We start from the raw sequence: 20,880 nt of genomic DNA, 5'->3' as shown, positions 1-20,880 counted from the left end.
TCGTATTAGAGTGATTCTTTTTTTTCTGTTGGTTTGAGAATGATAAATGATGTAAATTTTCTTCATCTGGAAGGTAAAGATACGGCTCGGTGACAGCTTCTGTCCCGTGTTGGTGTTGCTTTCTTCGGCTTATTACTTGAGCTGCATCAAAGTTTATATTTTCAAAATGAGCAATGATAATTAATGTAAATTAACAAAACTTAGTTAATTAAATTTATAAACTTTTTATTCGGTGTATTTTTACGCTTTATGTGAAATGTTTCATGATCATCTCGATATGGGTTAAAAAAAAAAAAAAAAAAAAAAAACGTTGGTAATTAATAAAAGTTACGAACGAGTTTTGACGATTGACTTGGAATTGTGGTTTGATAGATAGGTAGGTACGTATTGCATGAATGTTGATATTACAGGCTGTACATCGAAATTCGAAACTTCGATACAGAAACGATTAAATCTACTAAAATTAGCCCCACTTTCAGCGACAACATTATTAACAACTACTTTTTGACATCGCAGAACTCCTGAAATGTAAAATTCAATTCCAGTGCAAGATCGCAATGAAAAATTAACTTATCAATTGATAAATGAGATTTCTATGTAAACTAAAAAATTCTCAATACCTATGGTTACCCTATGAATTACCATCGAGTTCAGTCAACCATAACGTTTGGTCATTAATTCTTTTGTTAAGTTAATAAAGTTTTTAAAACTCTGGTTGCATTTGACATATTATATATTTCTATATACGACCAAATTCAACCAAGTTGTCATTTCGGTTTTCAGTGCCTTTTCCTTCTATTTGTCGTGTTATTCAACTTTGAAAATCCAGATTAGGATTAACCATGAAAAACGGAACGTCAAATGTGTTTTTATTTACTCGTAGGTACCTACCACGTTGGTAGAAAAATGGAAAATTATATTAGGAAACTTATTGGGAAACTTTTAAAAAATTATCAAGTTTTCGCTTCTAGAAATTTACGTTATTGAGCAGGTACCTATTTCATTATTTATCTATCTAACTATCTACCCATCCATCCAAGTATTCGGTTCAACTACCTACTTTCTCTTTTCCAAAATTTATTCTTATGTAGATAAGTAAGTATATAAAGCAGGTCTATTGTTATTTAATTACCGTTTAATTATACTTAATTCGAAATTAATGAAGCACGAAAATTGATAGCGAGCGTCAGTTGTATTTTTATTTCATCTTTTTGTTTTTTTTTCTTCTTGAAAATGATCCAACGTAAATTATTTTATTTAATTTTCTTTATTAAAGCGTAGTGAATTAGATTGATATTAAAATATTAATACAGGAAGTAATTTTTTGCTAGATATTTGGTATTGTGTGAATGTAAGACTCTTAAATGAAGTTTGAATTGTAAGAAGTTCTTTATACTTGAGTTAAAGTACGGCTATATATTATAGATAGATGAACATGGTAGGTAGTTATATGAATAATTTAGTAAAATATATCATCAGTAAAGGCGCATTTAAAACAATGTATTCCATTTATCAATTCCTTTGTGTGTCGTTGCTTAGAGATTCTCTAAAAGCTATTTTTTTTTACTCAGTCATAGAATGTGGAGTGCAGGTTATGTCCAGGCGGCATTCAAAGTTGAAACGATATGATACTTAGCCTTCTATTGACCACGCGTAAACTACTTTCTTTTTTCTCCATAAAAACCACAGTGCTTTTAAATGGATCATTTATATAATTTTAGGGCAACTAAGATGGCAAAAAAAATCCATAACTTTACTCCCGAACAAAAAGGTAGACATTTTATTCATTTACCTATATATATTTCAAAATGAACCAATTTGGATGCTCAAATAAAAGGCCTTTTCCTCTGTACGGATACGAACTACTTGATATATCAATTTACTTTGTCGGATGATCAGGATTTTTGTATGTTTCATGCCTTAACTACGCATCATTTTTCGAGCTCTAACATTTTTGTTTTTATCGGTTTTTCCTTTAGATATTCGGCTCACCCAGCACTCCAGTACTTGAAAATCCAGAATATCAAACGAGATGGTACTTCAAATATTTTTTAGGAAAAGGTGAGTGTACATTTCACATTAGGTAGAGAGATACCGTGAGATTATGAAATTCAGCAAAGTAAATAAATGGGTTTACGCTTACGTAGGTAGAGGGCTCCATTATAGGCATTATTTTTTATCAAATCAACCTCAGTGTGGTCATAATTGAGTTTTTTGTTGTTGTTGTTGTTCACACCTGCAATACTTAGCTCGTGTTGAAATTAAGTTGGCTTTGTTGGAAAAATTGCCATTTCTGTGACAACGATGAAAGTTGAAGGGAGGAAAGAACTTTGTTTTAATCCTCATCGTTACCGTTTACTCGAACGAAGTGAAAAAAAGTTAATTAAAAACTGGCTGAAATCGCAAAGAATCCCATTTTCATCTATAGCTTTTCTTAATGGTTGTTACGCTGATTATAATCTTTAAAAAACACTACCTACTTGCTTTATTATTGTTGAAGTTGACGCAGCCTATTTTTTACTACGGTGGATATTTATATTTTAGTATAAAAAATTGATAGATTGTACGCTAACTATACTACCGTACGCACGCGGCTAGATAGATTGTATGCTCGTAGATTTTATTCAATTTAAATATAGGTACCTATCTATAAGTTTTTATCGTATGTTTGTACAGTGCATCAGAATTATGTAGGCGCTGATAGTGAAAAAATACCATTTTTCTTATCCGTTGTCGTCACAGACGCTAATAATCAATGCGTTCCTCAATACAGAGTGATACTATGGAAGAAGACTGTAAGTCAAGATTACTATACCTATATATACGCTATTACATGTATGTACGTTTAAATGAACCTAATAACTATGTTGCCTAAATTTCTACCTAATCAATCTTTTTATACCTACTCATGAAAAATCTGGGGCTGCGTGAAGATGGAAAATATTTAGCGATTCAAAATATGAAAGACTGTTGAAAGTTTCATCGAGTCATGACGAAACCTCATTTTAGCAGGCGAGTTGTGCGCCAGGAGCTCAAATTTTGTAAAAAAAACGAGCAACCGGTTTTACTGCAAGGTTCTTTAATCTTCCATTGACCTCTTTTTGATATCGCTCGTGCTAAAATTTTTGTCCGACGATGGGCGAGTTCTGCGCCAGGAGCCCCTATTTCTTGAAAATTGAACCTGCTGTCATAATTTTCAGTTGATCTTTTTGTGACGGGTACTCATTTCTCATGCTAAAACTTTCATGGTGAAAACATCTGACAATAGGCGAGTTCTGCGCCAGGAGCCCATATTTCTTCAAAATTGAGCATTCTGTCAGACGGAAATGACCTCGAAAGTCGAATTCTGGGACAGCTTTTGATGAGTTTTATTGATATAAGATGAAGATAATGTATTTTCATGTACATATGATTCGGTCAATCGCATCGAAATACTTTTTTCGTAGGATTTTTTTCAAAATACGTCATTCCATCTAATTTTATGCGGATGGATCTTCCCAACTCGATGAAAGTACTGTTTTTACGACTTGTGTAGAAAAACCCATACATAACAAATTCATCGAGCCGTTAAAAAAATGTAGGCTGTGTATTACGAAGAATATCATTTCTTCTATTTCGAGTGAAATTAATGAGATAATATTAATTAGCGATAGTAAAACGAGTTTTCGAAGTTTTAGATATTTTTTTAATGCAATTTTGATTATAGCGAACTCGTTAAAAGTTGCGAGTTACGGTAATTTAAACTTTCTGATGTATAATTTTACTATAGTTTTCCTTTTTTACAGGGAACTCAAAAAATTTTGTTACCATACGGATCGAATAAACCATTGACTGTTAAACAAATATTGAGGTAGGCTTAATACTTACTTTTTTATTTTTCCAATGCATAAAAATCGAATAAAATATATAGGTAGGTAGGTAGGTAGGTATATAAATAGGGCGCGTACATCGAAGCAATGAAATGCTTATTACGTACTCGTAAGTATGTATACCTACCAATAGGTACTACACAAAGTTTTCTACTTCGTTTTGTATTTTTGTGTGTGTTTTTACGACTAATATTTGTCTTCCTCATTAATTTAAAAATATTCATAGATGAAATGTGTGCATTATGAAATGCATATTGATTTTATCACAAACGTTTGTAAAATGCATATTTATGTGAAAATAGTACAACATAAATGCCGCAGTATTGAAATAATATACGCATAATGGCACAAATGAAGTGGTCATCATGTACAAACATCGGTTTTAAAAAAAGCTGTATTGCGGAAAATCGTATCTTTAACTTACCAATGAGCAGTATAAATAATGTTCTTTATGATAATTTGCTATTTTTCCTGGTTCGAATACAATGACCCGAATAATAACTGTAGAAATATCCGAGGCCCAATGCATCAAAAACGTTTTTCAAAAAGAAAAGTAAGAAAGGAAAAATTATAAACAGAGATAGATACGTATTATTGTATTTCGGTATGTATGTATTCGGCGTATCTTTGAGATATGTATACGTAGAGTATAATTTTCAAAAGCCAAAATAAAATGGAAACTTTAATAATTTCTGCCATAACTTTCAAACTTCTTGTTTTTAACCAGAGTTGCGAGATCAAGTTTTTTTTTCCTCTCTTCTTTAACTTTTGTGATCCGCATTGCATCGTGTTTGAAACTTTTTCATTTAATTTTTCAGCAACTTTCCCAACATGGATAAATTGGAAAAGGGACCAAAAGAAATATTTACGCCGGAAATTCAAAAGGTTAGTTTTTAGTCATAGTTTATCTAGTAAAATGATGACCATGCGATAATTGACTGAAAATGACGCCAGTTTTGTTTCCTTTGTGCTATGTGATAGCTACGTGAGATCTGCAGGATATATTGTAGAACGTACGTTGTGCACGTATATCGTAGCGTATAACGCGTTGGCGTTGTTTAATTTCCAATGTCCCATCGTGAACTACAATACAATGGACGTTTTGCACGTTAATGAGTGCTTATTTTTTAGCCGACCCATTGATATAGATTGTAGAGTTCCTTAACTAACGTGGTCCATGGTTCTTTCTTCCCTAGTAGAATCGGTTCTTTGCTTCTTTCTATTCGATTCCTTGAAGAAGCTTCGATAAAAATTCCGCTAGGATCACTAAATAAAGATTGATTTTTTCGTCCCAATTGTGTAAATTCGATTGTATGTAAGATACGAGTAGGTACCTAACCTTGAAAATTAAAAAACGAATATGATTAGATATCGTATATTCGGGGCGGTGATTGTATTCCTCATACCTTGAACGATTTTTGCAAACTGGTACGACTGTCGATCAGTCTTGACGAGCCGATTCGATTGAAAAAGTCATTTACTCGAATATCAGCAAGTCGTACTCGTCGAGTGTTTAGAATCACTCTTGCAACACTCTGATAGATAGGTAGGTAATCTAAATTTGATACCTAACCTACTATATTCAGCAAGCATTCGTATGAATTTATTGGTCAGCTGAAAGTACCAGGAAAATTTAATTACTGCTTCGATGAGAGTACCTAAAATTGTTACGATTGTTTTTTTTTTACCTACCTCTACTAATCAATAATACAGAATTGACGTTTCTCTTCTGTTGTTATGCTCGAGATAAGATTTTTAATTAATTTTAAATAATATTTCGTTTGTTTAACGCGCGATTAAAATGAATAAAATCCAAATCAAGTTTTCAGTCAATACCACAAGTTTTTTTAAAAAACAAATTAGCTTTTTTGAATTCCAAATGAACCTTTTCTAGTTCCATAAAGGTGCAATTTTTCAGTAATAACGATAAATTAATATTACGATTACGAGCCAAGGTTGAAATTCTTGAAGATTTTTTTATCCGAGTTTTCAGGGCAATATAAAATTATGGAGGAGCAGCTTGAGAGAATTTTATTAGGTACCTACTTATTTGTGTTTGAAATAATTTTTTCATTTCGCAGGATTTACTTTTACTGGAAGAACAAGAAGGTTCGGTGAATTTTAAATTTGGTGTTTTGTATATGAAACCAAATCAGCTGACAGATGACGAAATGCTTAGTAATGGTGAGTGTTAGCTAATTTGATTTTTTGTAAATTCAGTTTCCTCTTTGCTCTATTTCTTTAACCGTATCGGTATATTCGGTTACAAATTGATGCAAAGAAAGTAAAATTGTTTCTCTGCGTGATGGAATCGTTGTCCCTCGTCAGCTGTGGGAATTAGGCACCTGATTTGTTTGCAGGTGAATTTTTGCGTGATAGGAACTCATTATCCAGACACAACATTTGTTGTTTGGCTGAAAACGAAAACCATACTACTTAACTTTTTTATAACTGTTTCGGATGTAAACTTATCAACAAATCTACTTTTCAATTAAGTGAAGTCGAAATATTCGCTTGCCTTTCTCGACGAATGAATGATTTTATTTGCATACAGGGTGTCCGAGGAAATACTCTAAACAATAAACTGTAAATAAATGAGTTGAATATTCCCTTTTTGAATGAATGTTGCATTTTTCTTCAAGTTGCAAATTGAAAGAGCGATGGACAGATTTCGAAAAAAAAAACTCATCTCAATCTAAAAACTAATAGTGGAGGATATCTCGTCAAATAATGAGCAAATTTTATCATGACAACTTTTTTCCTCAAACTAAAATTCAGTATAGTTATGCTCAATGTTGACAAGAAAATTTGAAAAAAAAAAAATTAAAAACCTGTTTATCGTTAATCCTTATTCTCCAATACAAACTATTCGACCGATCATTTGTTTAGAAAACTCGGCAATACGTAGGTAAAGGTAGGTGCCTATATTACATCATGTTGTTAGCACAGAAAGAAAATGTCTATTATCTTTTAACGAAGTCGTTTAGTCGCTCTAAAATACCCTCAGAGGAAAACAGCAAAAAGCAATAAGTTATGCTAAAAGCTTACCATTCATTACCGATCATCTAAGAAGCGAAGGAAATTATGCAGGACATTTAAAAAAAGCAGGACTAAAAAAAAGTTGATTCTTTATTCGAAGAAATAACTCTTTGCTTGCATTAAAACTTGGCTGAATTTTCTGAATCGTTTAAAGTACATCGAAATCGATATTACGAGTACAAGCGAAAGAAATTCACTTAAACTTCACCGAGGTTGTGGAAAATTTTACTAAACAAATTCATAAATCATCGCCGAATTAAGGATTGAAAAGTTTTCAGTTCATAGAAGCGATTTTATACTGTACCTACCTACCATGGGAATCACTGCGTTATGAAATCGTGTCGCTGAGGTTTTTACGTAGCCTAAATTTAGACATTTTCTTCTAGGTTTTTTTGGATTTTTTGATGGAAATTTATTGTTTTAAAAAAGTCGCTGGTGAAGAAGAGTGAAAAAAATATCACGATATCTCGAAAAATGATGTATGTAATTATATATCGCGTTTGCATTATAAAGCTCCTGTTCAGGAATGAAAAATTTCATTTTGTGAAGATAGATCAGCGAGTCGTGGTCTCGTTATACGTAAAGTTATTAAATATGTATTGAATAATTGAATTTCTAGCATCCAATCACATGTTTCAAAAGCTTGAGAACGTTTTTGAAAAAATTTCAAAAATTTCAAAAATGAAATGGAAGAATCAAAATTTTCAAGTGGGTATATAGGGCATATCTCGATTTTTTTTACTGTCCTGTACAAAACGATCAACAGTAACTCGACCTGTGACTCTGTCTCATATTTTCCGGCGTCCTTCTTGTTTCCAAAGCATTTTAGACTAGTGCTTTTGGGTCTAAGGCCCAAAGTCTCGAATTACATTAACAACTACGAACCTGCTTATGAACAAAATTTGCATTTAATAATGACATCTATGACATCTATGTACTGTAATATCAAGTCGCAAAACATCGAATTATGAAATTTGGATTTTTCTTGAAATAATATAATCTATTGGTCTTATCCCCGAAGACCATATTGATTGGATTCCTCCGCATTTGTAATGTTTCAATGGGTAAGTAATATTAGCATTTTTATAGAGTGATGTTGATGTCACGTTTTGGGACAAAGTTTTCCAATCACTGGAGAAACTGAGATAAAGGTAACTATAGAAAATATATAGATGCACTAGTTGAAAATGAACCCAGATACAGAGCCGGCGAAGTAAATTTTTCTGGTGTGTCGCAAAAAAATGACATATGAGAAGCGTAGCCACCCCCCCCCCCCCAATAAGCGTAACTGGACCTTCCAGTAGGGTGTGCCATTTTTTCATGTGTGAAAAGAAGGAGAAGGGTTCAAATTTTTAAAATGTTCAATTCGACATTTCTTTAACTTATTCATTTTTTGTGAACAATTCAAAATACTGGGGGAGGGGGGGGGGAGGGGGTTACCACGTCATTTTGCCGACAAAAAGTCGTAATTTTGCAGGCAATAATCAAAATTTTAACGCGCTGTGTTGAAAAAATTTGAAAAGCTAATGAATCTGTTCAGAAAAAATGATAAATTTAAATTTGCATTTTTCACATGTGCTTTGAGTATTTTAAGTTCCCATTTCTAGAATTTTTCTATTTGGTGTTCATATTCTTAAAAGTTTTGAAACCAGTATCTTGAATTCCAGACCGAAGCGAGGGCAAAAGCTTTGGAAAATTTGTGTCTTGAAAAATAGAACATTGGCCCGAGCGAAGCGAGGGCTAAAGCTGTCAAAAACTTGAAGTTTCAAGAAGCAAAACAGCTGTAATTTTGATGTGAAAAGTCAGTTCTCCATTACTGACATTTTTAAAAGTTTAAATAGAAAATATTAACTTAGCCCGAGCGAAGCGAGGGCAAAAGCTTTTGAAAAAAATGAGAATTTTGTGGACAGATCGGTGATTTTGTCGACAAATTAACAATTTTGCTACCGAATTGACATTTTTTTCAATTTTTTAAATTTTCTCATATTTGGCAACGGATTTCCGGTGTGTCGCATTGCGACACACCAGAAATCTGCTATGTCGCACTTTGCGACATATGCGACAGTGCTAACGCCGGCACTGTTGCGACACACCAGAAATCTGCTATGTCGCACTTTGCGACATATGCGACAGTGCTAACGCCGGCACTGCCCAGATATCCATTCCAATTTATATCATCTCGTCATTCAATTTCCACGTGCGATTCGGCGATTGTGCACTATGAAATCAGAGGAATCTCATTATCATTTATATAACAACACACATATCTACTGAAACATTTTCCACTAAAATTGCATTTTTTTTTTTTGATAGTATTATTCGTTGCGGATGAAACAGACTGTAAAGAAAATAGCGGATAATTAAAAGGAATAAATTGAATAAATTAAACGTTAAATTTATTTAATAGGTTTTCACGTTCTGTTTTAGTTGCAGTCGTTTTATTGCTACGAAATGTAATTTGTATTGCGCTTTCATCTGATTGCGTTTAAATTTTCATTTGACTATATGCAGTATACGTATAGTACCTACGAGTACATTATACATATTAGGTACTACATTTATAGGATATAATGTAGGACCATACGTAGTATTTTTCACCAGAAGTTGTGGTAATTACCTATTAGGTACCTACCTATATGCTTTTTAAAAGAAAAAAAAGTACGAATGGGTGGTCATTTGAATGTACTTTAGCATATTAAAATTGACCTAACCAAATACACATATGGGTAGCTCGAATAAGTAAATTAGTACAAATAAGACTTGCAATGAGCGAATTTGTATGTTTATTTGCTGAGGATTTGACCCTTTTCATTACTGTATGGTAACTTCGTAAAATAAACTTCCAGTTAGTTTTACAAACGAAATTGGTTCATGGGAATACGATTTACGAAGTTGATGAAATTTCTGTAATAGAAAATGTAGCCAAGATTTACTCGAAATATATTCGCGGATTTGTTTTGTATATTTTTATGTATTTACTGGAAAGGTTCCTATTTTAAAGTCCAAGTTACATACCTATTAGTATTAGCTGAACTTTCTCGATAAACCAAAAAATTTTATGGGCACCTAACGCAAAATATTGTGGATAATTCTTTCATAATTTTCCCTACAGGTATTCACATAGGTAGGTGCCTATTGAAAATTTTCCAACCTCATCCTACGTAAGTAGGTAATACTTGCCTTTTTCAGTTTTTTTGTTGGATTGCAAAATTTATTTTTAGAAAGATTCAAAAAGCAAAGAGGCTGTTTTCAAAAGTTGTCTAAAAAAAATTTATAGAAGCTCCAAATCACTATATTGAGATCATGTTTCAGAGTTTGCAGGAGATCCAGAATATAAAATTTTTAATTACCTAATTTCGCAGCTTCGAGTTATGAAATTTTCAAATGAATTTTGGTTTTTTCAGGAGCTCCGAATTATGAAATTTCGCATCAATTTTAGAGTTGAGAGATCGCAATTTTTCACTCCCTTAATTTTAAAGAAGTCTTGCATACTTCTGAATTCTGCTTTTGGAATCTGAATCGCAAAACGAGCAAATTAAAATGCCCATAATTAAAAAGAACGCATATCCACCCGTGATAAAAGTAAAATCATTTATACTCGTGCGTAGGAAATCAACTACCTGTCGAGCTAAACTACTCGTGCGTATTTTCTCGATGTGTAATATGGTATTCTAATAACAAAACATCTATTTTACCTGCCACGTCAGCAGTTAATGACGTATGAGAATATGAGAACCATTTGAAAACATCGTTTGTACCTATGTAGTTATCAGCAAAGAGGAGAAAACAAATCAAAGACAACTTTGCGAGCTGTATGTCTTTAGTCGCTACGGTAAACCTAATATTTCATAGAGAAAAAGAAAAACATGCCGAACATGAAAATACACATAAAAGAAAAAAAGAAAGGAAAAGCTTTTATCGTGCTGATAGTGATTTAGAAAGTTTGGATTTTTCCCCCTGTAGAAATAAGAAAAAAAGTGAACAACTTTTTGCAACCATTATTGCACCGTGAGAATAAGAATAATGTAAAAAAATTGCACGAAAGTTTCATTTGAATAGAAGAATTTTTTTATCAACTAAACGTGTTGCTTCAAAGTTAAAATTACTGTTCAAGTATATTGCTTGTAGGTATACCTAGTTTATTAAAAAGTTTTTTAATTATACTTGGTTTCTTTTGAAGGGACGAGTTTATAAGATAGTGAATATAAAATTTTAAATTTTCATCCATATTTATTAGGTGAACACGTCTGGGTGTCAGATATAGATAGATAATGAATTTATCTACGGGACAACGAACTTTTAAAAAATCTCCACCTAATAAACTTGATGCACGTTGAATTTTATACACATAAACTTGAAAGTGATTGACGAATCAAAACAAACTGTCAATTTAACCACTTCTGTTTTGTTTTCTTCTTTCAGAGAATGGTAGCGAAGAATTCAACGAGTTTATATCGCTCTTAGGAGATAAAGTTCGTTTAAAAGGATGGGACAAGTATAGAGGAGGATTGGATACTAAAGGTAATTACTAATTAACATAGAGAAATATATTTTCACTATCTAATACTAAGTACCTACCTGCATTTCTTGTAGGTATAATTTGTAAAAGTTAATGAATGCAAAGTACGACAAATTTAGCTGGTACCTACTTTATTTAAATATTTTTTTCAACCTTAGGGTACACAAAAAAAAGAGACCTTAACTTACTTAAGTCATTAACAAATTAAGTAAATATGATTCTTAACATTCAGCATCTTACTTGGCAGAGGAAAAAATCAACAATAATTTCTTATGCGAATAAAATAACGCTTATTTGGCAACAAAAATACGTTCATTTTGTAAAAAATTCCAACCGTTATAAACCAAATGCAATATGTCTCTTGGTGCTCAGTTTTTTTTATATAAGTACGAGTATTTTTACGTATTCCTTACTCGGATGCTCTATATTTTCCTGTCATCGTCGACTCGTTTGTTTTAGTTTGCAGTTAGTTCTTTTATATTATAATTTACTCGAGTATAGATTTTTTTTCTGCCGAGTTGGCATTCGTTTATTTCATATACTTAATTAAGTTTTCTTAACTGAATTGTTTGTGTACATATTCTTGAGTAATTCTGGCAAAACTTTGATGGTTTAACTTCTACTTTTCGCTAACTAATCTACACTGAATGAGTTTTTCTATGATTACGAGAAACGAAATTCCAAATTTTCCATTTCACGTCTGTATAGTAGATAGGTAAAGAGTAAAGACGAGAACCACTGTTGAGATTGTCTATTGAAAATGGACCAGCGTCGTCGTGGAAATTCGCTCGTAATTAAACGTCTTTTTTTATGTCGCCATATTTGCTCGAGCCTTCTCACCTTTTATATAGGTAGTGTTACCTATACAAGCTAGGTACCTACGTGTAAAAGCTTACTGAAACTCGGAAATAGGAACGCATTTTAATTAAATTTACGCTAAAATTACCTCTATTTTGGTGTAATTTGTAAATGAACAAAACGTTGAATATGTTGTAAATTTCGTATCATACATTTAACCATAACTTTTGTTCAAACGCGTATTCTCTACGAATGGTACCTATTCGGTGTAAAATTACCTACATGTTGGATACCTAACTACATAGAACCTATCTACGTATTACTTGCAAAGTATACGCTAAGATTACATGATTAAATAGTTTACTGTGAAATTAGTTTGGTGTTTTGGTTCATTCGAACGGAATTTTAATTAATCATTTAGCGAATTAATAAAATGCACGTTGAAATGAAACTAGGTACGCTTAGGATGAAGTTGCACCAAGTTACGTAGATCTCCGCGTAGGTATGCTAATGAAGTGATATAAGTAGGTAAGTTGTAACAATGCAGGAAGTTTTTTCTTACTCGTAGAATTGAATCGTCGTCGAGTGCTTATTTTTTCCGTTGAAATATTCTACGTAGGGCTTTTACAAACTAGGTTGAAATACTCGGAACGGTTTTCTGTATATAGTTTTTCGGCTTTGCAAATATCAACATGTGATGTTAATGTCTCATCGCATTATATAATATGTGGTTTGACGTTAGGCAATTTAAAACAAATTTCAACCGATATTAGGGGATATAAAATTGTCAGGAAGGACGAAACAATTATTATAGTCGATGTTGATCTACGTCTATGTATTTTCAACGCTCAACATACAACCCTAAAATCACGAAAGCTGATGCGAATCAAATCGAATTATCGAACTGTGCTCATATTTTCTCGTGTATTTTTTTTTCAAGAATTTTGTTTGATTTGGTTTCTGCAGCTGAGGCAAAATGGTGAACGAATAGCCTATGCCTACCTACAGATCTGCATATAATTTATAGATGTTTCTCTATGTAGGTATTGCAGAAATTTATCTTTTTAATATGTATAAACTGATGGCGAGAAAAAAGGTGTAGGTATATTAAAAGTGATTCTATAGTAAATATAAATCATTGTAATGGGATGTGGTTAAAAAGGCGGTATTAGAAAATATTTCTTAGTCATGCAACTCCCTTTATTTTGAAAACTTGACCCAATAAATTTATCTCTTAAAGATAACTGCTCTGGTATACACTATACAGTATACCGAAGTAAGTTCAATTATTTGAAAAGTTTTGCCAACGTTGTGAAACTTGCATCGCATAATTACTTGCATTGGCATAGTGGGTACATGGCATGGTGGAGATTTCTTTGGAATTTTGTCTCAATTAGGTCGGATACACCTGTTTATGAATTTACTTACTTGCATTTATTCCTATCTATTTGATGTCAAATAGTTCTGTTTAGGTACTCCTAATTTCTATAGGAAGTATAAAGTAAGGTACCTATTCGTTTTTTTAGGCGATATGACGGGAAAGTATTCTGTGTATACCATTTATGAAGGTCATGAAATCATGTTCCATGTTTCAACGCATCTCCCATATTCCAAAGAAAATCGCCAACAGGTAAGATTTTATATTTAATACGTTTATTTCAATTTTTTTCCATCTACATCTAATTTGCTTTAAGGTCACCTTATTTTTAATTCATTTAAAAATGTCTCTTCTTTTCTGAGATTCAAAGAGGAAAACACAAGACCTAAAAACATTTTTCATCTTCTTCTGTCTTTTTTCAACAAAATTAGATTAAAATTTACTGAAAAATTCAATTTTTTGGAGGCATGTGTTTAAAAATGAATATTTTGAACTTTGGCTACAAAGTGTGTTCTTATCAAACATTTTTCAGATAAAGAAAAAAAGAAACGAAAGGAGGGAAGGGAGGGGAGTGTATGAATGGAAGAAGGTATGCTGAGAGGGAGAGAGTTGCACGTTCCCAAGTGTTGCCGTACAATAGTATATTATGCCACTAGGGAGATAAAGTGCGTGATTACAAACGAGTGCTAAATACAACACGAGGCGTAGCCGAGTGTTGTATCTCACTCGTTTATGATCGCGTACTCTATCTTCCTAATTGAATAATATATTTTTCATCTTCTTTTTGAGGTACCTTTTGTAAGAGAACATACGAGCCTACGTCTAATGCGTATTTACGGCAAACTGAGTAGGCAACTTCTCTAACATCATTCTTGTAATGATTTTCACAACTGTTTATGAACAAGTGACAAAAAGTGAAAAGTTACACTAAATGGTTTTCCTGATTAAAATGTGAATATTTTAAGACAATTGTCAGTCACCAATTTTTTTCAAAAATTAACCTACTAAATATTTATATTCCTAGTAAATCATCGATGTTTTTAACTCTCAGATCGTTTAAATCTAAGCAGGTAATATTGATGCTGTTGAAATTTGTTTTAGGTGGAAAGAAAACGCCATATTGGTAACGATATCGTCAACATAGTGTTTATAGATGGTGGACCAACATTCATGAGCCAATTCAATCCAACGTTTATAAAATCTCAATTTACTCGTATCCTTTTAATTTCAACTTTTTTCAAAGTAGATAGTAAGTATATACGAATTTCAAATTACAGTTAACTTTCAGACTTACTCAAATTGATTCATTTTTGCTTATAATGAAATTGAGATTATGAAAGTGGTTTTGAATTTTTTTTAAGCTAATGTTTGTTTCATCCCTCCACTGCTAATTTTTCAAAAAAAAAAAAAAAAAAAATTGAATAAATATTGAAGGAAATTTATTGTGGAATAAAATCGATTTTCATCTTAATTTTTGCTTAAAAATTCAACTTGCAGCATAAAAAAATTGCTCACATTTTTGCATAAACTGTTCGAGGCTTGAAAACAAGATTTCTGGAGCTTGTTAAATAGATTATTTTTTTACTCGAACGTGTACATATTTTTGAATGCTGATTTGTATAAAATACATTGAATATTCTCATCATAGGTTTGAATTATAAATTGAAAATGTCCCGTGCAAATTTTTAAATTTTTTCGAGAAATATATATTTTGATCTCAGTAAGCTTAATTTTTGATCAGACTAAAATGTGTATTTTTTTCTAAATTTTGTGTTATGTTGTCTGCACGATGACTCTTGAAATCGTAAATAAAAATGCTTCCTTATCTGAAAAAAATTCCCGATGTAAACTCCATTAACCTATTTTTCAAAGATTAATTATCTACCTACCAAACCTTTAATTTTAGATCGTAATCGTACGAATGTATTTTATTCTTTTTCTATCATTTTTGTTCGTAATGAAAAGTCGATGTAGGTACTTACCTACTTTCAAATAAATTCTGCGTATAGTTCTCGAGGGCAGAACGTAGTAAGAAATTTATACATTGGTCAAATAGAAATACTTACCAGAAAATAGAATTTAAAAAGTTACGGTCACGTTTGCGGTAAAACAAACGTTACAAATTTTATAAATAAAACTGCGACATTCCGGATTGTTTACACAATTTATTAAAGCGTTCATACAATTTACTCGTTCGATTCGTTTCCTTATCTAGATTGTTCGATGTTTGTAGTTCATTGCCCTTGTTAATAGCAAATGTCAATTTGCGATGGTAAAGCGAGCTTAGCCATCCAATTTCACTATGTCCATTATGATTATAGTAGGTGCATATTTGTATTTTTGAAAGTTAAAAAAATATGCAGTTGTACCTATACCATATAACTATAGTCATGACATGGAATTAAAAAATCTGTTATAAGGACTTGGTCATAAAAAAACGAACGAAATTCTCAAAATTTATAGTATTTACTAGGGAGAATAACTTGTGAAAAAAAAAACGAATAACTTACCTGCTACCTACAATAAACTATTTTCCTTATAAAAATGATTAGATATATTCGCGTTAATTAGTTACCACATTGAAGATAACAGTTATAGACTGACAATATTTTCTGAAGAATCGGTACCTTTATTTGGACCATCCCTACCATGCCCACCAATTTTCAAAGATCCTCAAGCATTTCGAGAATTTCTACTTGTAAAATGTGAGTAAATTAGTGATTCTCAGAATCTTTCATTTTATTGATATCTTATCACGTAAGTATTTTAAAATACAGGTAGGTAGGTATGTACATAATTTTAATATTTTCTTCATTTTCAGTGATAAACGGTGAAAAAGCAGCTTTCAATACTCCAACATTTGCTAAAAAACGAGAACGAACTTTAGACATGTTGATTAAAGATTTGTATTCCGAGCACATGAACGATACTAATCGAGTGGTAAGTATTCGAAATCAGAAAAAAAATTTAAAACAAAAAAAAATACATTAGGTGCTCCTTACTTTGAAACATGAAACACTGTCTCTACACCAGGTGAATAAAAGAAAAATTGGTTGGCGAATAGAATAGAATATTACCTAACGAATAATTTATGACACCAACATTGGTATTTTATTCGAACATTTTCGGGCCTATTCATACAAAAAAATTCCTCGCTAAGTTGCGGTGCATATTTGTATACGAAATGAATCACGATATAACGAGGGGTTTCCCTTATTTTACAGACAATGCTGAATAGAAGAGCGTTCAGCGACGTCCTACCAGACCCACCTCGCGGATCACGTCGAAAAGAAGAAGCTCGACAGGTGGAATTTGTTAGAATAGGTCAAGCTTTAAAATTGGATACCATTGTTAAGGGCGATGCTCCCACAAGTTTAGCAACTACAGGTTTATTCAAACGAGCCCCATGGGAACCACAATGCTTCTATCCGGATTTCAATTACGAAATAATTTGTGGAGATTCATGGGGTGAATCCAAGCTTATCGTCAGCACCGAATCGGGCGTATTCGTTGTCGAGGGTGAGAACAGAATATGAATGAACACACTTTTGAATTTTAGTGCTGTAGCTCTTGAAGCGATTAAATTTTCACACCTTACTTTTTTTTCTGAATTCTAGACGGTATTTCTCATAGGCAAATAATCGACAAATCCGTCAGTATTCGTCAACTGAATGTAGTCGAAGCTCATGGAATTTTATTGTTGAGAGCTGATAAAGGTTTTTATCGCCCATCCTAAATATTGGCACCTACCTATCTATTGTTTTCATTCGATCTGAATATGATTTTATTTTTTATTTTTAGGACGTGATAGCAAAATTCACGTGTTCCGTTTGTCGGATTTTGAGAGCGATGTTATTTCCAGCAGTGATTTTGTTTTAAAAGGAAGGCAAGATTTAAAGGAACATAAAATTGAAAGGACCAGAGGTTGCATTATGTACGCAACGAGCAAACCTGGAGGGTCACATTTGAGAATGGTTAGCAATGTGCTCGACTCTACCTTTCATTACAAAGAAAATATTTCCAAGTTCGAGTTTCAAAACTTTTGTACTTTTTTGTAGGTCGTGTGCATGGGTCGCCGACTAATTTTAATGCAATGGAGACATTCGGCGGCCTGGACCGCTTGGTGTCCTGCTAGCGATACAGATACCGTGGAAGGTTTCCAATACATTAGGGTGAGTTTCACGACGAATATCAACCACCTACTCTAAAATTTGAATTAATTCTTATTTAATAACGACAGGAAATACAAGTTACCGAACAACCTTCGTTAATCACGTTGGTAGATTCTTCGATGTCGGGTTCAGGTGGAGGTTTTCCAGATAATTCGATTTGCGTGGGATATAGACACCAATTTGATCTCATTAATGAAAGAAACGGCGAAACGCATAAACTTTATTCGGTTCCCGATGGTTGTAAAGCTCATTTAATTGCAGCGATGGATTTATACGAAGATGAAGAACCCGAATTATTACTTTGTTATAATAGTGAGTTTGTGTCACGTTTTTCATGATAAAAAACAAAAAAATCTTTTTTTTTTGGTTTAAAACATTTTTGAAAGTTCTCAAAAATTAAATAATTTCAGACGTGCGTGTTTAAAACGCATTAAAAACGTTTTAAAACGTGTTGAAATTTTTTTAAAACACATTTAAAACAGAAAATTGAACATAAATGTATGAGTTGAATGAGCGCTTTTATCGTCTGTTAGGTAGGTACTCATATTTTCGAGATGTTTTAATTGTTTAAAACGCCTTCAGTTTTTTTTGTGTGTTTAAAACGTGTTTTAAATAGGTACATATCTATGCTCTGTTTTAAACGATGCAAGCAGCCCAGGTGTGTGTGTTCCGATATTTCATTAAAATTCGTCAGTTTTTTTTTGTTCCTAATAAACCGGAGCATATTTTTGATTTATTTAAAAATAATGATACATATTAAATTGTATTACAGATGTATGCCATTTTCAAAAAATATCTCTGGATGGGAAATCAACGACCGAATTTGATTTCTTTTGGAATTCTATTCCAGCAGCTATTGGTTGGTTGAGTTGTATATTTTTATGATATTTAAAAATCTGCACAGTTGTTCTCCAACCTATTTAACATATTTTCAGTATGTACGTTCCCTTACATAATTGCATTTACCACTGATTCGATGGAAATACGTTTGATCATAAATGGTAATTTAGTGCAGACCATGTCTATGCCTAAGCTTACCCTAATTTCTAGCAAAGTAAGTATTTTAGCAAATGGAAATTTTTTACAGGGTATTTTTTCTCCATTACATGATATGACTAAATAATGTACTGATTTTGTGTTCAGAACGACATTTTTTTCGCGACCACTGCACCTGAATTCTTTCAAAGTAAAACTGAACGTTTGCAATTGGATCAAAAGCTTGAAAAAGATCAAAGTGTTTCGCCTCCGTTATCTCCTCATCGTAAGAATTTCGTTCATATCAACTTTAGCACATTGTATCGTGGTTTTTTCTCACATGAAATTTTTTATTACAGTGTCACCGGAAACTCGGCCGTTTAGACTATACAGAATACCTCTAAATAGTTTAACAGGTTTTGTACCTACTTGTGAAAGGCGTTGTCCTACACCTTCTCCTGAAAAAGATGGAAATATGCCAAAATCCGCTGATTCTTCATCAAAATCCTCGTTACAGCTTGATCCGTGTAAAACATTGAGTCGCAGTTGCTCAGCATCTCCAACACCAATAAATAAGCCCTAATGTAAATTATTTTATGTATCGGTATTTTACTGGAAATCACCAAGTACCCTGAGGGTACTTTGAAATTATAAAAAAAAAAATAAACTGGTATATTTTAGTTGCTTTCAATGCGTTTTGTTTTTATAACATGTCGGTGTTGCTTTTTAGAATGTAAGTTATTGAAAGAAAAAAAGTTGTGTAAAATACTCGAAGTAGATATACTTACTTTTTATCATTTTTCGTCTTTTCATTTATTGTTGATGTTACTTTACGCAGCAATGATTCCTTTATATTACCTACCAATAAGATCTTATGTGAATAATTTTTAAGATTATTTCACTCAACTCTGCCGATGTCTCGTATAGTCTCTCTGTCAACCCCTAAAATAAGTGAATATTGTATTCGATAATTCGTTGCTTTTATGAACGTGTATCTATTCAATACTGTCTCATTATAACCACCTACATACCTATCTATCTTCCTAGTACTAACCTATACCTACCTACCATTAATGTAATAATGGACGGGCACAATTGATTATCTTAATCAAGCTTATCAAGGATATTGCTATAGACCTGCTTCATTGAGGAGTAGCAAATAATTTCAGTCATCAATGAAAATAAGAGTAAGCTCTTGAGAGTACCCGCAACGTCCATCGTAATTGATTGTATCTACCTAATTTAAATGTACTTTGAAGAGATTTGTTAATCTTCGTCTTTATTTCTATGTTACCCACGTACCTACTGTTAGCTATTTATGTACCTATTTACTTGTTTCTTATTTTTTTTCTTTTCAAACTCGTGATTGTTTCTCTAAATAGTACCAACCTACCTAACTATATGTTTATGCCAAAGTTGTGGTAAAAACTCATTTTAAAGTTACCTAATGATGTTATAGTGATTTCTAAAATACAAAAATTGCCTAATTTTTTATTAAAATAAAATTTTGTTTGCGTTAAAGTCTATGCCTAATTTATTAAAAAAAAAATAATCGAAGTCCGATGTTTATTTTTTATTATGATTATTATTCCCTACATAATAAATTCATAGATGCTTATTTCACGAAAATGCACCACAAATATTTTAGTTCCTTGAATGTAAATATTTATTTTGTGTATAATTTTGTATTGTATCTATGTTCTGTACTGTACTTTTCCTTCGTATCTCATTTCTGCGTTCTTTTATAAACATTTTATGTGATTTAATTTTACAAATTATTACATTTCTTGAATTCATTGTAATCTCTTCAAGTGAAAACGCTGTAATTTTAATAAATTGATGTAATATAACTTTCATACGTTTATTTCTTTATTCTGAAAATGTTCACATCATCGATGAAGAATTCTTCACAAATAACAACAACGAAATTTTTACCATTCATAATAATAACAATTTATGGTTGAAAAACTTGATTTAAAAAAACAAGCTTGTCAATGCGGTAGGTACTAATAATTTTTAGAGAGAAGAATAGCCAAATTGCCAATTGGAAATTCGAAATTCTTAGTTGAAGACTGAAGTGAGTTGAGTCAGTTGAGTGATTGACTGATTTCTGATTATATAAATTCGTAG

General features: G+C 32.1%; 1 protein-coding gene across 6 annotated transcripts in view; it reads left to right on the top strand.

Moving 5' to 3' along the window:
- LOC135831744 (GTPase-activating Rap/Ran-GAP domain-like protein 3) overlaps nucleotides 1-20,271 on the top strand; it is a 184,867-nt gene extending 164,596 nt beyond the window's left edge. For all 6 annotated transcript variants that reach the window (XM_065344449.1, XM_065344445.1, XM_065344450.1 and 3 more), the window contains 19 exons: nucleotides 1,980-2,061; nucleotides 2,677-2,795; nucleotides 3,786-3,850; nucleotides 4,688-4,754; nucleotides 5,951-6,053; nucleotides 11,331-11,429; nucleotides 13,752-13,855; nucleotides 14,705-14,816; nucleotides 16,156-16,308; nucleotides 16,425-16,543; nucleotides 16,828-17,122; nucleotides 17,221-17,319; nucleotides 17,405-17,577; nucleotides 17,662-17,775; nucleotides 17,844-18,087; nucleotides 18,548-18,634; nucleotides 18,711-18,829; nucleotides 18,919-19,036; nucleotides 19,110-20,271. In XM_065344449.1, the coding sequence (XP_065200521.1) occupies nucleotides 1,980-2,061; nucleotides 2,677-2,795; nucleotides 3,786-3,850; nucleotides 4,688-4,754; nucleotides 5,951-6,053; nucleotides 11,331-11,429; nucleotides 13,752-13,855; nucleotides 14,705-14,816; nucleotides 16,156-16,308; nucleotides 16,425-16,543; nucleotides 16,828-17,122; nucleotides 17,221-17,319; nucleotides 17,405-17,577; nucleotides 17,662-17,775; nucleotides 17,844-18,087; nucleotides 18,548-18,634; nucleotides 18,711-18,829; nucleotides 18,919-19,036; nucleotides 19,110-19,333 (2,496 nt within the window). In that variant the 3' untranslated portion in view covers nucleotides 19,334-20,271. The remainder of the gene's footprint in view (nucleotides 1-1,979; nucleotides 2,062-2,676; nucleotides 2,796-3,785; nucleotides 3,851-4,687; nucleotides 4,755-5,950; nucleotides 6,054-11,330; nucleotides 11,430-13,751; nucleotides 13,856-14,704; nucleotides 14,817-16,155; nucleotides 16,309-16,424; nucleotides 16,544-16,827; nucleotides 17,123-17,220; nucleotides 17,320-17,404; nucleotides 17,578-17,661; nucleotides 17,776-17,843; nucleotides 18,088-18,547; nucleotides 18,635-18,710; nucleotides 18,830-18,918; nucleotides 19,037-19,109) is intronic.
- Nucleotides 20,272-20,880: the final 609 nt, after the last annotated feature.

This window comes from Planococcus citri, chromosome 1, assembly GCF_950023065.1.
Source record: "Planococcus citri chromosome 1, ihPlaCitr1.1, whole genome shotgun sequence".
NCBI classification, from domain to species: domain Eukaryota; kingdom Metazoa; phylum Arthropoda; class Insecta; order Hemiptera; family Pseudococcidae; genus Planococcus; species Planococcus citri.
This window is presented reverse-complemented; position numbering and strand designations above follow the sequence as displayed.